General features: G+C 40.2%; 1 protein-coding gene across 5 annotated transcripts in view; it reads left to right on the top strand.

The window, feature by feature from the left end:
* Nucleotides 1–16055, top strand: part of Sos2 (SOS Ras/Rho guanine nucleotide exchange factor 2) — a 98747-nt gene extending 82692 nt beyond the window's left edge. For all 5 annotated transcript variants that reach the window (XM_052739676.1, XM_052739677.1, XM_052739674.1 and 2 more), the window contains 7 exons: nucleotides 1307–1424; nucleotides 3101–3273; nucleotides 5872–5988; nucleotides 8320–8581; nucleotides 9681–9722; nucleotides 13266–13375; nucleotides 14196–16055. In XM_052739676.1, coding sequence (XP_052595636.1) covers nucleotides 1307–1424; nucleotides 3101–3273; nucleotides 5872–5988; nucleotides 8320–8581; nucleotides 9681–9722; nucleotides 13266–13375; nucleotides 14196–14705 — 1332 coding nt within the window. In that variant the 3' untranslated portion in view covers nucleotides 14706–16055. The remainder of the gene's footprint in view (nucleotides 1–1306; nucleotides 1425–3100; nucleotides 3274–5871; nucleotides 5989–8319; nucleotides 8582–9680; nucleotides 9723–13265; nucleotides 13376–14195) is intronic.
* Nucleotides 16056–16924: the final 869 nt, after the last annotated feature.

The following is a 16924-nucleotide window of genomic DNA, read 5'->3' on the forward strand; positions in this document are numbered from 1 at the left end:
CTCCAACAAACAAAAAGATCTTTAATTTAGTTGGAAATTCGTTTTGAGTATAGAGTGACGTGAGCTCTGATTTTATTTTTGTTCTATATGCTGCTCAGTTGTTCTCACACATTCATTCAAGTTCATTTTTCCCCACATTGACCTCTTATGCCTGCTGTATCATAAATTGACTTTTATATGGCTTTATTTCTGCTCCATCTGTTTTTTTTTTACCTATTTGATTTTTCTTATGCTGCTTGTCTAAAGTACCATTACCCTAGAATCAACCTAAGTTTTACATTTTAAAACATTTTGAATTTAGTAAGAGTGTGTTTAGATGTGAGTCACTGTGAAAGGCTGTCGGTTTTACAGTGCTGAGCCCTCCTAACCGTGAATGTGCTGTGTCTCTCCATCTGACCCCGTTTAATACTGTTGATGGTTTCCTGACAGACACTGCCACTTTTGTTATCTATGTTGGAATCTTTCTAAAAATTATGACTTCCTTGTTGGTGAAAATTTTTATATCTGGAAATATAGTTGAGTTTTGTTTGATTTTTATATACAGCAAGATTGCTAAATTCTATTAACATATACATTTGGGCAGTTTTCCCTGGGGGCAGTGGATTTTGACTTCTGGGAGATGATAGTATTCCCTGGTGTCTTGTTGTTGATCCTTGTTGGTGTTGGCTGGGACTTGTGTAGAATATTGAAAAAGAGCTATTTATTAAACAGCTACATTTGTGTTCTCCTTAATGTAAAAGAAATAAACATAAAGTTTAAGTATATGTATCTCCTAAGTATATGTTACTGTGGTCGGTGTTTATGTATATGTGCTTAAACTCCTCATTGGATTATAAATTATTTTGTTTCCAATAAGAAAAATGTAGTAATAAAATAAAAACACATGCCTATGTTTACTTCATTCACTAGATTTTCTAGAAGTTTTCTTACTGCTAAGATTTGCCCTCAACCTCAAAAAAACCTTTCAGTCAAAGAACATTTAGTCCTGAAGGATCATAGTTCTTCTTTCTGACCCTGCAATTTATGCCTGGAAGATTAAAATGGTAACAAATAAGGTCAGGGGGAGACTTTTTTTTATTCCTTAATCTTCTAATTTATAGTAGAAAGAACACAAAATCTTAGTTTATATATTTATAGATAAAAAACAGGATTATTCATTTTAGCAATTTCCAAAAGAATAAGACTCATAATTTTTAAAACAATTTTAAGTATTTGCAAAATTTTACAAATTCTAAAGTTATATATTCTTATGGATCTTTATATGTGAATGAATTATATGCAAATATTCAACTTACATGTTTTAAAGGCATTGCAGGAGAGGAAGAGGAGAATTCTGGATGATGCTGTGGAATTAAGTCAGGATCACTTTAAAAAATACCTAGTAAAACTTAAATCAATCAATCCACCTTGTGTGCCTTTTTTTGGTAAGTTACTAAATATAAATACTGTATTTTAAAGATGAATGTGTTGTAACCAAAAGAGACAGGGTCTTTCTAGATAGGTTGTTTTTATCCATATGAATTTATTATTTGTATGTACTGATAAATAAAAGGAAAAATGTCTATTTCCTTGTCTATATGTTGAAGATCAAGATAATTGTGTCTTAAAGTTGTTATAAGAATTTAAAATATTTTTTCTGTAGTTAACACAGTCTTGTGAAGACTTTAATGAAGTGCAGCTATTATTTTTATTTATCTGTCACATCTTCAGTGTTTATTTTTAATTATTATAAAAGGGCTTTTACAGAGTCTTTTTGTTTGTTTGTTTTGTTTTTTGTTTTCTGAGACAGGGTTTCTCCATGTAGTTTTGGTGCCTGTCTTGGATCTCGCTCTGTAGACCAGGCTGATCTCGAACTCACAGAGATCCGCCTGTCCCTGCCTCCCGAGTGCTGGGATTAAAGGCATGCACCACCACCGCCCGGCCTGTGCCATGCTTTTAATGTGTGCTTAAGACACAGTAAACATGTGACACAGCACACCATTCTATAGTGAACTTTTATCCTTATAAGTAAAATTACACTCTGAAATAATGATAAAATATCCTTATAAGTAAAATTACACTCTGAAATAATGATAAAAATAATGATAAATAGTAATGCATAAGCCAGTAACATAGCCTTTTGTTGTGATTACCAAATATTATTCACCTGACCTAGTTATATTGCCGCATGTTTATGTGATGGGTCAGCAGCAGTCTGTCTGTTTATGACAGTCACCAGGAACACCGAGTCATGCATTGTGCTGTAATACTACAACAACTGCAACAATTTCTTCAGCTCCCTTCTATTTGGGGTAGAGTCTGGTCTTTAAACATACACTGTACTACTGAGCTTCACCACAGTCCTTTATTGTAATCTCACAGCACCATTGTTGTATATATTGTCCATGGTTTAAACATAATTATGTGGCACATGACTGACTTCACTATTGGAATTGGATGATTTATATAAATCAAAGTTTTTTTAACCATAGCACTATTGATTGAAGTTAGGAGGGAAAAAAGGGTTGTCAATCACATTGTAGCGCATTTAGCAGCCTCTTGTTTACTAGAGAACAGTAGTACCCCAAACTTCTAATGACCAGAAATGTTTAAACAGATTTCCAACTATTCTCTGCAGGACAAAATTGCCTTTAGCTAAGAACCACTATTTTAAGTGTCATAATTATGCATAAAAAGGGATTAGAACCTTGTTTTACTGTCTAAGTGATGTACTCCAAGAAGCAGTTTGTCCTGCTGCTCTTAAACAAAATTGCTTAATTTGTTGATAGTCACTTAAAGATCATTGGTATTAAAAATTTTTAAATCAAATATCACAACATTGTATTAGACCAAGTTTTAGCCCACAGGGTTTGGGCATGCTTAGTTTGCCATTTCTTAGAATAGCAGCCTTTGATTTTAGTGAGGCATAGTCTTCCTTTTCTTTTCCTTTAAACTCTGGGTTACACACTTCTGGCTCTGGGAGTTTTGTCTTTTTGTCTCTTCAGAAGGGGGACTGCTGAGTTCTGCAGTGTGTCTTTCAGCTGAACCGGTCCAGTTGTCTTCCCAAATAACTGATTAAATGAGACCAGTCTTAAAATAACTTTCCATATTTTTTAACCAGGAATATATTTAACAAATATTCTGAAGACTGAAGAAGGGAATAATGATTTTCTAAAGAGAAAAGGGAAAGATTTAATCAATTTCAGTAAGAGGAGGAAAGTGGCTGAAATTACTGGAGAAATTCAGCAGTATCAGAACCAGCCTTACTGCTTACGGACTGAACCAGAAATGAGGGTAAATATTTCTTTATTGTCTTTGCAGAGATGGCATTAAGTCCTGTGTAATTGCTAAGAAATGTCGCAGTGATGCGCCATGCTCCTATTGGCTTTCGGAAGAAAGTTAACCTTCAGCTAGCAATATAAATATAGGTGTCTGCATGTCAGCACTCACTAATGTCAAGTACTTTCTCCTGGGAATGTTGCTGCTTTGTGCATCAGTTCAAGCAGCTCTTCCAGAAAGTGACAAAGGAATAGAATAAAAACCCCGCTGCTGCTGCTGCTGCTGCTGCTGCTGCTGCTGCTGCTGCTGCTGAGTGACCGCCATTTTAGATATTCCACATACATGTGCCAATACAACATAGAATGATCCATCCCTTCCTAAGCTCACTGGGAAGGAGTTGGAGACTAGTAGGTATATATACACATCACAGGTGGTTGGGTTTTTTGTTTGTTTTTTACATTCTGTCAGTGTTTGATTTTGAGTAATATTTAATATGGATTATATAATACCATAAAATGTGGGATGAATTCCAAATGAGAGTAAATTGTAATACCATGTTTATGTAGATGAGTTTTATAGTATTGTACTTGCTTGAGGTTGAGAGCAGGTTGTACCTATCAATCACTAGTCACATTGTACCTATCAGTCAATAGCCACATTGTAACTATTGATCACTAGCCACATTGTAACTATCACTCGCTAGCCACATTGTAACATTCAGTCGCTAGTCACATTGTAACTATTAGTCACTCCTCACATTGACGACTGCACCAAACTTTAGACTGAAGCAGACAACTAAGGAAACGCAGAGCTTCTTTGGAGCCTAGATTCCAGTCTGCAATGCATTTCCCATAGAAATAATGGTGTACTGTAGTTGAGTACACTTGAAATACACGTTTCTGATTCATGGCTCAGAAACATCGGCTAGGATCCTCTCTAGACTTCTTACCATAATTCAGAGCAAATCTGCCTTCCTTAGAATTGAGTCAAAGTAAATTTAAAATTTAAATTTAAATTTACTTGAGAGGTAGCAGCTGGAGGATTAGGAGTTCAGGACCATCTCCTGATAGATAGAGGCAGCCTAGGCAACATAAGTCCCTGTCTCTAAATAAATAAGTAACTTAGGCATTCACTTTTCAAGCCACAGTTAACCAATTTAAATAATACTGAAAAATAAAGCAAAGGTTGGGAAAATCAAGAGTACATCTGTTACAGCTTTATAGAGGATGCAATTACTGTTGCCTGACGGCATCTTAATTTAGCCAACTTGAATTCAAGAAGGAATATATGTTAAAGCAATAATGTTTCTGACATTTGTAGAATGCCTGAAGAACAGGAAGGATTTTATATAGAAAATTTAAGGATTTTACCTACTGCTAAAGTTAAAACCCAGTGTTTGCTGTTATATGTGCTCCTAACCATGTAAAATTCAATAAAGCTAGCCAGCTGGGCATAGTGGCACATGCCTGTGATTCCAACACTTGGGATGCTGAGGCAGGAGGATCACAAGTTCAAAGCAGTCTGGGTTATTTTGAGACTCTCTCAAAAAAAAAATTAAGTTAAGCTAAATCCAGTAATTAAATTCCAGTGTTTATTTTTTTTTGAAAGAAAGCATAGCAAAAATGTAGTGAAAAATTTGTGCACAAAGAGTTTATAATTATTAGCATAACAATGAATTAGAAAATACCTGTTTGAAAGACTGTATGGAGATTAGTGAAATCAGTCTTGGAACATCAGTTAAACGATTACTGTAGTCCCACAGATGATAAAGGAAGGCCACTAGATACTCCAGTGCTAAACCAGAAGCAGGGAAGTCTCTGGTTAGTTAAATAACTCTTTCCTTTTTGCTGGCTTTCCCATGTGAGCTACATCCCAAGCCCAACTGTAACTCAGATCATTTCATCATTTCATAGTTGAAAAAACTAAGATGCAGAACTAAAAAGGTGACTCAGCATTTAAGAGCATGTACTGTACTTTCAGAGGACCAGAGTTCAGTCCCCAGCTCCCACATCAAGCAGCTGACATCTTCCTGCAACTCCAGCTCCAGGGGATCCACAGGCACCCACACTCATGTGCACACACGCACATATACGTAGTTTTTTTTGGCATTTTACTGAATCATCTCAATTTTCTACTTAAAAACTTAAATTTAAGCTTAGAATATATAGTTGTAGTTAATATTTTTGGATAAACACAGTGTTTTGGCCTTACAGGGTAACACAGAAAAGTTTAAAACTGTAATTATCTTTTAATTTACTTTTGAATATACCTTAGTCCAGTTATCTCCACATTTTTTCCTGCTTATCAACATCCTGCTGTGGTTTTCAGTCATAATCCCCATTGTGAATTCTGTTGGTAGATGAATGGCGGTAGCTTTGCTGTCCTAGTGAGGAGGAATGTAAGAAACAAGTGATGCTAAGACTGAGCTGAGACTCTGTGGCTAGGATGGAACTTCCTCAGAATTGTAGTCTTGGTCGTAAGTAGAGAGTAGAAAGAGCAATCTCTGTGACTATCAAGTACTGTGATGTCTTCATTTGTTTTAGTGTTAATGTTAGCAGGTTCTTACTGTAGGAAAACCAAAGTATAAACACATATTTATGTGTTTAATTCTAGAGATTCTTTGAAAACCTTAACCCCATGGGGATTCTATCTGAAAAAGAGTTTACAGATTATTTGTTCAACAAATCGCTAGAAATTGAACCCCGAAACTGCAAACAACCACCTCGATTTGTAAGTTCATTATAATTATGGGAAACTTTTCTGTTTTTAAAAATAATATTTTCAATGTTAACAACATTGTTCTCAAAATTCTTCTGTAATCAATAGCTGGTTTGTTGTTTTACTCTACAGCACTACTCTGTTTCTAAAATTATGTATACAAGGTGGGGTGGGACTCAGACATGAGCACTTGCCTCCCACACAGGAGACCCTTTTCATAGAAACTGGATTTTTTAAAAATAGTATTGGATGTAGAAACTAGGTCCACATGCATGCAAAGTATCCTTCATTTTAGTATCCTTTATTTATCTGTCCATTTTTTTACCTCCTGATTTAAGAGCAAAGTTACAAGAAAGTAAGGCCCAAAAGTAGGTAGCTGAGCCAGGTGGTGGTGGCACATGCCTTTAATCCCAGCACTCGGGAGGCAGAGCCAGGCAGATCTCTGTGAGTTCGAGGCCAGCCTGGTCTACAGAGTGAGATCCAGGACAGGCACCAAAACAACACAGAGAAACCCTGTCTCGAAAAAAACACCAACAAACAAACAAACAAACAAAAAAGTAGGTAGCTGGATGGAACAAATGAAAAGGCCAGGGAAAGTGACTAGCAGTGGTGGCTCACACCTTTAATCCCAGAACTCGGGAGGCAGAGCCAGGCGGATCTCTGGTCTGAGGCCAGCCTGGTCTATAGGGTGAGTTCTAGTACAGCCAGGGCTACACAGAGAAACCCTGTTCAGAAAAAAAAAAAAGGAAGGGAGGGAGGGAGGGAGGGAGGGAGGGAAGGAGGAAGGCCAGGGAAGGAATAAGTGGATGTATCATGGTACCTCTAGCATGACTGTGGCTCCTGCCGTTGGAGTCCTGTGGTCACAGTGGAGCACTTTTTCTTACTAGAATCTGCTGCTGCCATTCACAGTTACTCTGGAGATCTGCAGGGGCAACAGCAAGAGTGGAAAACCAACCTTAACAAGGTGTGGAAGGAAATAAAAACAATCAGAACAGTGGTTCTCAACCTTCCTGATGCTGGGGACCCCCAGCATCAAATTGTTCTCATTGCTACTTCATAACTGTAATTTTGCTACTGTTATGAATCATAATGTAAACATCTATATTTTCTGATGGTCTTAGGTGACCTCTGTGAAAGGGTCGTTTGACCCCCCAAAAGGGGTCGTGACCTACAGGTTGAGAAAAACTGCTGTAAAGCCTTGTTGGATTCCCTTAGTGTAAGAAGACCAAGTTATCTCTCCTCAGCCATGTGCCCAGAGCCTCTTTGGTTTATTGAGTCCCCAGAAGGTTCTCAGTCAAACTCAGTGACCTGGGAAGGTGAGGCCTCTGTCCCCTGTGGATGCAGGCCTCAGCTAGGGCTCGGGCTGCCCTGGAGCTCTTCAGACTTTTCTGCTCCTGTTGCAGTTTGGGACACCTGTAGTCTCCACGGGCACCTGGGCACGCACGCACGCACGCACGCACGCACGCACGCACACACGCACACATGCACAATTAAATGTAATAAAGATGGATTTTTAAAAAACTGAGGCTCAGCAAGGTGAAATAGCCTTCTTAGGACCACATGGCTAGGTAGTTGACACAGCTGAGTTTTGACTCAGTTTTTCTGACTCAGAATTCTGTCTTTTCATTAGGTCTCCGCTGTCGAGGTTTAAAGCAGGAACAATGATAGTTCATTGTTCTGAAGTTAAAGCGTCCCTACAGCGGTTGTTCATTAGCTCCTTAGGTCAGAAGGAACATGAAGCACACCGGGGCTGGAGAGATGGCTCAGTGGTTAACATCACTCTTTGCTCACGCAGAGGACCTGGGTTCAGTTCCCAGCACCCACATGGCAGCTCACAGCTGCCTATAACTTCAGTTCCAGAGGATCTGATGCCTTCTTCTGGCCTCCACGGGCACCAGGCATGTGCATGTTACACATACATACACGCAGGCAAAACACCCATTCACATACGATTTAAAAATGAGGCACATAGAGCATATTATGTCACATAAATTATGTTCCCCAGTGAATGTTTCTAAAATGAACATATAGATGGTGTTGGTGTGAAAGAGAAATTTAGGAGCAAATACTGAGAAGCAAAAAAGTTGTTTACACAGTTGTTTAAACAATTTTCAAGAATTTTATCTCTAAAATTATGTTAAAAAAAGATTTACTTATGGAGCCCATGATAAACAATCTAATCAAGTCTGGAAATTACTGTAAAAATGCCCCAGGCTGCCCTTGAGGACTGAGGTTTTTATCATACCCTTTAAAGAGTGTGCTTAAAAATAAGATAGCTGTAAGTTATAAACAAATTCCATACAAGTTAGTGCTATTTTAACCATACCTATTTACTTTTCCTAGCCTAGGAAATCAACCTTTTCCTTAAAGTCTCCTGGAATAAGGCCTAACACAGGCCGGCACGGCTCCACTTCAGGCACATTGCGAGGTCACCCCACACCTTTGGAGAGAGAGCCGTACAAGATAAGCTTTAGTAGGATTGCTGAGACTGAGCTCGAATCAACAGTGTCAGCGCCCACCTCTCCAAACACGCCGTCCACTCCCCCTGTGTCTGCCTCTTCCGACCACAGCGTGTTTCTCGATGTGGATCTCAACAGTTCCTGTGGTGAGTATCTAACACAAACCTCTTGGTAAGAAGAAGACTTGGTGGCTTAAGTCAGTCGTTTCTTCTTTCCAGTTGGGAGAGCTGTAGAACCCTCTCGGTATTAATGTGTGCTGGTTAGTTTTAGTTGTCAACTTGACGTGATCTAGAGTCACCTGGAAAGAGGCTTCCTGAGCGAGTGTCTAGGCTAGGCTGGCCTGTGAGCAAGTCTGTGGGGATCTCTCCCCACATAAATTGAGGTGGCAGGGATCCTGAACTACATAAGAGTGGCTGTGAGCCATCTAGATGTACACCTTTAGTCTAGTGCTCAGGAGGCAGAGGCAGATGGATCTCTAAGTTTAAGGCCAGCCTGGCCTACATAACAAGTTTCCAACCTGCCAGGGCTACATTGGGCTATACTTTCTCTTAGAAAAAAAAGAAAGTGAGATGAACACGAGCATGCATATAATCACTGCTCTCTGTTCTTGATTATGGACTGGAACCTGGAACTGTGAGCTAAAATAAGCCCTTTCTCATCTGAGTGGCTTTTGTCAAGGTGTTTTATCACAGCAACAGGAAACAAAACTCAGATACTGTGTTTTGTTTTACTGAGTGTGAAAATAGAGCTTAATGTAAGGAGCAAAGCATCATTTAATGCAGTGTGTGAATGTATGTTCTAGTTTATTAGATAACAAAGATTTTTATTACTTTTGGAGTAATGGATAATAAAACAATGACAAATTCTCTAAAAGAAATGAAAAGGGATTATGATAGAGAAGAATCCACTTAGTCTAAAAAGGAGAATCATTCTAGGCACAATGAGCATTAAGTTCGTGTTACAAACTAGCACGTCAGAAGATGGTGCTAGAGTTTTGTGGGTTTGTATAGTGCGTTTCACTTTTGGGGGGGAGTGGGGGTGTTGAGACAGGGTCTCTCTACATAACCCTAACTGTCCTCACTATGTAGACAAGGCTGACCTCATACTCACAGATATCCACCTGCTTCTGTCTCCCAAGTGCTGGGATTAAAGGCATGAACTAGTGTATTTTTTAAATGAAAATATCTAAAAAGAAGATCATCCATGTTAGCTTTCTGTTGAAATGAAGTTTGCTCTTTCTCCTAGGCAGCAATACCATTTTTGCTCCAGTTCTCCTGCCACAGTCAAGTAAGTGAGACATGTTGGTTACAGTGAATGACCATAAAGATCATAATCTGGTGGATTGAAGGTGTGTTTCCATACCTGGGGGAGTTAGCAACCTTTAAAGAACGAATGAAAGAAAGGTTTTTCTTTCATCCTTCCCTCTGCCCCCACCCCACCCCCCCTCGGCTCCACAGATGCCAGGCAACTACAGACCAAAGAAAATTTTATAAACGGTCTGAATTACTTACAACTTTATGCTGTTCAATTTCATTAATTTCTGTTTTAATCATTTTTACCTGTGTAACTTAAAAATCTACTCCCCATCTTCAGCCTTCGTAGGGATCAAATTAAGTAACTACAGAGAACTCCTAGTGTATTTCTTGGCCTGAGATAGAGAGTAAGTCCATCTCAGTTGCCTGACTTCTTACCACTCCTAATTCATTTCCCCGGAGGAAAGATATATAGTCAGTTCTTTGTGTCTGTAGGTTACCCAGCTGTGTTCAGCCAACCACAGATTGACACTGTGCTTACCCAACAGTAGCTGCACCTGAGCTCGAACATGCAGAGGCCCTCCGCCATTGGCCTCCTTCCCTAAGCAGTGGTTTACATCAGGGTTACATTGTGGTGACTGGAGAAGTCACGACTGTCACGATTTAAAGGTGTAGGCTGTGTACATACACTCTGCCATTTCATTTAAGACTCAAGCATCGCGGACGCTTGTATCCATGTAATCCAAGGAACCAGGTGCTGGACACCAAGGGACAACTGTACTACATTTTTACCAGATTCCCTAACTAGCCTTTCTTTGATCACTTATTTCTTCACATCTTATTTAATTAAAGCATTATTTTAAGTCAAAAACTAGTCTACTATTCATATTTTATAATTTATTACCTAAATGTTAATTCCCTTTTTAAAAAATTAGTGTAGTAATGTGTGGGGGCATGTTTGTGTGGGTACTTGTGTATGTGCACAAGTTTGAACACATGCATGTGGAAGTCAGAGGTCAACCTCAGATGTCCTTCTCTGGGAGCTGTTCACCTTGCTTTTTAAGGCAGCCCTCTCACTGGCTTGGAGCTCACTGATTAGACTGGACTTGCTGGCCAGGAAACTGCAGGCATTCACCTGTCTTCTCAATTCTGGGGTTACACGTGCATGCTCCTATGCCAAGCTCCCTCCCCACTTTTCTCTCTCTGTTCCCTCCTCCTTTCTTTCCTCTCTATCTTTGTGTGTCGGGGAGAAGTGCAGTGTTGAAGTTCTGTGTGTAGGTGTATTGGGGTTGTGTCCATTTCGGCATGTGTTGAGATCAAGCTCCTTATCAACTGTGCATCTCCCAAGCCCTAAGTGCTGGCACCTTTCGGTATCTGTTGTTTAAACAAATCCCCTGAAAAGGGTCACAACTTTGGGAAGAATTCTCTCCATCTGGAAGAACTCTGCAGGTAGCATAGTGAAGTGTATATGATTTAAACATCTGCAAGCACCCCTATGGGATAAGAAGAGTATGTGTAGTCCCTTAAGTGTTTTGCTCCATATATTTTTGAACATTTATCAAAATGATACATGAGAAGAGTGTCAGAGGCAGACAGTGCCACCAGACACCTAAAATGACCTCAGCAGCAGCTCCCTGCCTCGTGTCCCCCCTCTGTCCTTGTCCTCCGATGGCACGTTTGTGTTCCTAGAGGACGCTTCTGTGCTGTCCTCTCTCCTGGGTCCTCACTTGTGGACGATGGGAGCAGCACGCTCTCTGTTGTCTGTGTGCTGTTTGCATCTCCGCTGAGTCAAGTGTCAGATGCTGATTACGCCGCCTTCCTTTGTGGTACACTGTTTCTTGGAGCTAAGCACTGGCTCGCTCCTGCTTTGTGCCGTTCTTACACCGCCATCGCTTACACCCTCCCGTGTCCTTTCCTCACGGTTTTCCATGAAGTCAGGCCATGAAGGAAGCTTATCTGGATCTCTGCAGTTTTTTCTCTTTAACCTGAAAGTGGGTTTTCGTGGTGTCCTTGGTGTCTCTGAGGCAGTATGTATTTTATAGGCTCCGTCACTAATTGAAGCTTCAGCTAGCTCCACATATTTCTTGGCTTTGTTGAACTTTGTTTAGGTTTCTTTTGCTCTATGGGAGAAATGTCCTTACTCTGTGTATTAGTTACAGACTTACAGCGCTGGCCCTAGCTCTGCCATATCATTCCCAGAGCAAGCTGACTTTCCAGAGAAAAGACTCCAAGTCAAATGCACAGTGAACTTGCTGCATGTGGCAGTGAAGAAGAAAGTTTCCTTTTTTAAAGAATTGTAAAAGCCTATCTTTAGGAGTAGGGATGTCCCTTCAGTATTACAGTGCTTGCCTAGCATCTGTAAAGGCCCCACAAAACAAACAGACAAAACCCAGTAAAAGCCCCATAGCTTTCTAAATTGGAGAGAAATAGCAAATACATTTCTGTTGCATCTTACTCATTTTTAACTGTCCTAATGCTTTGGCATTGCTACATTGGTGTTTATTCATTATGCTTTTCTAAATAATTCATCAGATGTGCACATCTGCTTACTGTGGTTGGTTGAAATAAAGTGGAGTCCATTAGTAGTATTTATATTATAAATTTTAATTTGGGATTGCTTATGCATAATAACTAGATTTGTTTTATATTGGAAATAGAGTTTCTGTTTAGAATGGTCTTCCTCTGTACATGTATACAACACACATTTTCAGGTTGTTGTTTTTTTGTTGTTGTGGTGGTTTTTTTGGGTTTTTTGTTGTTGTTGTTGTTGTTGTTGTTTGTCGGTTTTTCGAGACAGGATTTCTCTGTGTAACCCTGGCTGTTCTGGAGCTCCATCTGTAGACCAGTCTGGTCTTGAACTCACAGAGTTCAAGACCTGCCTCTGCCTCCCGAGTGCTGGGATTAAGGGCATGTACCACCACCACCTGGATTTTGTTTTGGATTTTTTTTTGGTTTTTTCGAGACAGGGTTTCTCTGTGTAGCTTTGCACCTTTCCTGGAACTCACTTGGTAGTCCAGGCTGGCCTTGAACAGTGATCCACCTGGCTCTGCCTTCTGAGTTTTGGATTTTTAAAAGGCTTTTAGAGGAGGGTTTCTGTTTTGTTTTTAAAGTGCTGACCATCAAACCTAAGGCCTCATGCATGCTAGGCAAGCGTTCCATCACTGAGCTATATACTCAACTTTTTTTTTCTTTTATACAATTTTTATTTTGAGACAGTCACTGAGTTGCCCAGGCTGTCCTTGAACTTCGTGACCCTGCTTCCTCACTATCTCAAGTAGCTATGATTACAGGCCTGCACCGTCAAGGCCAGTTCAGAATTTCTTTATCAATTTTAATAATGTGCCTTCATCTAAGTATTACAGCTACCACATGCCAGTCGCCATGGTAGATGCTAGGGTCATAAACACACGCACATGGTGTCCTCTGCGCTTAGAATGTCGGTGGAGCAGATAGATGAGCCAACAAGCAGCTGTGTGAGAACAGCCCGTTGACTGAATGGGAAGGACCACGGGTTGTAGTGCAGCTCTGTCCTGTAACTGCCCTGTGAATGTGAACCAGCCCCCTCTTCTCCCCCCAGAGACTTTCTTCAGCTCGTGTGGAAGTTTACACAAACTGAGTGAAGAGCCACTGATTCCTCCTCCGCTTCCTCCTCGAAAAAAAGTTGATCATGATACTTCACATTCCAAGGTAGTCATCCAGACCTGGGTTTGGGTTGTGAATCTCCAAAATCATACTTGTTTTTAGAGTATTTTTAGAGTGTGTCAATCATAATTTAACCACACCCTACAGATTTTCAACATTTAGATTGTCATATTTGAAAAATACTTTAAGTAGTTGTTTGATAGATTTTTAAAAACTTATTTAAAAAGTGGGAAAATTCAGATAATCAGAAGTACATTGTCTTTCTTGTACATATTCAGGGTGGGGGAGAGTTTGGAATTCCTATTTGAAAGGTAAGGGCATGTCAGAATCATCTGGAAAACTTTATACAAGCAGGTTGTTGAGCCCCAGGTTGTAGGGCTGCAGTTGGGCCTGGCACTTGGCTATGCTAAGCCATCCCCTAATGGGACTGATGCTGCTGGTCCTGGATCTCCCTCACAGACCCACTGATTTAAGCACCATAGAGAAAAATGGAAGTAGATGTTCAGTGAGTAGAAGCTGGGTACTAAGTACTGTTGACACCATGTTCTCTCATTCCTGTAAAACTCTTCTTTTTATTGGCCTATTGCCATAAATAAACTATAAATTTCTGAAATGTTGGAAACAAAGCAAGATTATACGGGGCTCTATGTTTTTAGATTTCAGTGAAACCATCTTATATATTCATTCAAGTGTTAAACTGAGCCCCAAATTAAGCTGGAAGTAACTGAGTCAGGAACCTGTTATTAACCACATTTATTTGATTTGGGCCTCTAGATTTAATTTGACACAGAAGAATTTTGCAGTCTTTTAAAATTAGCTTACACATTTTTCGAGAGACTAGACATGCCCCTTTTGTTTTGTTTAGGGAACTATGAAATCTGATGACGACCCTCCTGCTATTCCACCAAGACAGCCTCCTCCTCCAAAGGTGAAGCCAAGAGTTCCTGTCCCCACCGGTGCATTTGATGGGCCTGTGCACAGTCCACCTCCACCACCGCCAAGAGAGCCTCTTCCTGATACCCCCCCACCAGTTCCTCTTCGGCCTCCTGAACACTTTATAAACTGTCCATTTAATCTGCAGCCACCTCCACTGGGCCATCCTCACAGAGACCCAGACTGGTTCAGAGACGTTAGTACGTGTCCAAATTCACCAAGCACTCCTCCCAGCACACCCTCTCCACGAGTGCCACGAAGAAGCCATTTGCTCAGTTCCAGTCACAACAACCTTGCTCATCCTCCAGCTCCTCCTGTTCCACCAAGGCAGAATTCAAGCCCTCACCTACCAAAACTGCCACCAAAGACTTACAAACGGGAGCTTTCACACCCGCCCTTGTACAGACTGCCTTTGCTTGAAAATGCAGAAACTCCTCAATGACCTTAGCCATGTGTAGTCATTGACACTGGAATAGTATTTGTAAAGATTTTTAATTTATTCAAAGAGGCATAGTATTTTAGTACTTTTTACAAATAATGCTCTTACAAAAATGCTACTGATCAAATAAGCTTTTAAGAGTGAGAAAAATTGCCGGGCATGGTGGCACACACCTTTAATCCCAGCACTCTGGAAGCAGAGGCAGATGAATTTCTGAGTTTGAGGCCAGCTTGGTCTATAGATCGAGTACCAGGACAGCCATGGCTACACATAGAAACCCTCTCTCAAAAAAACAAAACCAAGAAAAGAATTCTAAAAATTAAAATGCAAAAGCCCTTCACTGTAACCCTCAGGTGGGGAGTAGCCTTGCCTTGTCTCAGCTCCTCAGCGCTGCCCAAAGGCCAGTATAATGAGCTCCTGTTTGCACTGTAGACTCTGCCAACCTGTCTTCGGATGGTCCTGACTGCACTGAAGGGTTACTTCTCAAGGAGGTTCTCCAGGTTGAGTAACAGATGCCTTTTGAAGGCAGTGAATTTACACAGATACAGGATGTACTGTGATGTTACTGGTTCTCAGCCCTCTCTGACCCTCTTCTGGGTTTTAACTTTGGTTTTTACCGCTAGTGAATAACACCCCCTGTTCTTAAACCCTTTGATGCCATGTCTTAACTGCCAGTATTTGCTGCTGAAGACAAAAACAGAAAATAGAATGGAAATAATAGGATGCACTGTGTTTATTATTTTGTTAAAATTATAAACGATTCTATGTGACCCGATTAGAGAAGAAAAGGGGCATGTATCTCATTAAGATGCGCCTTTCGTTTTGCAGTGTATGCTGTCTTTAGCTAATGATTTGCCTCTTGTTTGAGAAAACAAAGTTAATATGCCATGTATGTACAGTTTATTTATATTGTATATATTTAAAGATAATGCTAATAACCTATATAAATTTAAGTGACTTGAGGCCTATAATACAGTCTGCTATTTTACTAATTTGTAAGTCAAGAACAATGTTTCTTATGGCATAGGAACCAACTGCCAACCGCCTTCTCTTCAAAACCTATTAACTTTCTTTAATCTCATGTTAATTGAAATTTTTTAAAAGTTTTTCCAGATTGGTAATATTTAAACAAAATACTTAAAGCTTTATTAAAATTTTTAATCCAACAGGATAAAGCTTTTGTCGTTTGGACACCCTTGTTCAAAGTGATCGGAGTGGTGCTGATCGTTTAGGAGCAGCAGTTGTAAAGTAGCCCAGAGCCACGGTGTTCTCTGCTGGTCTGTGGCCTTTTACTGTGCTTTGTATCAGAGTTCTAACAAGATTAATAAATCACCTCAGTCTTCATTTTTAAAAGATTTGCAATATTCTTTTCATCACAAAGAACAAAAGGAAGCTGAGTACAGTGTTGCACGCCTGTGATCCCAGCATTTGAGAGATTAAGACTGAAGGATCTGGAGTTCAAGGCCAGACTCAGCTACATAATGAGTTTGAAGCCTACTTGGGATGCAGGAGACCATGCAAAAACAAAACAAAACCCACAAAGCTGAAAGAAGAAAATCTAGAAGACTCTATCTATCTATCTATCTATCTATCTATCTATCTATCTATCTATCTACCTACCTACCTACCTATCATCTATATCATCTGTCTATATTATCTATCTATATCTATCATCTGTTTATCATCTATCTATCATCTGTCTCTTTATCACATTTGTGTATTTGTGTAGTATGCATACCACAGATCCAGTGTGAAAGTCAGGCCAAACCTGCAGGAGGCAGTTTTCTCCTTTACTATGGTAGGTAGTCCTGGAACTCAGGCCCTTGGTCTTGCTGGCCATCTTTTGGCCCCAGGGGACGTAAAATTAGAGGATTAACTTTTCTTTACCACTGAAAGCAAGTAGCAAGTTCCCGGCCAATCTGTTTTTATGCACTCATTGGAAAAAGTAGATGCACAGTAGGAAACTTCTTGAACATAACCATTTTTGATAGGACCTGGGAAGCTGCCTAGACCTATAGCCCTATAGTCAACAGCTCTGTGTGAGCCATTCTCCAGCCAAGAAAAAGCTCTTTCACTTGCTTTGTTTCTCAAAGAGTAGTAGTAGCCAGTAGCAGCCAACCCGGCCTCTCCCTCCCAGGTAGCTTTTGCTGGCTTCTGCTGCCTTCCGGGCTTTGAGACTCACGCACGCACGCACGCACGCGCCGTGGGCAGCCGCTCGGCCG

Source organism: Peromyscus californicus, unplaced genomic scaffold (genome assembly GCF_007827085.1).
Source record: "Peromyscus californicus insignis strain IS unplaced genomic scaffold, ASM782708v3 Scaffold_15__1_contigs__length_86483966, whole genome shotgun sequence".
In the NCBI taxonomy this organism is placed as follows: Eukaryota; Metazoa; Chordata; class Mammalia; order Rodentia; family Cricetidae; genus Peromyscus; species Peromyscus californicus.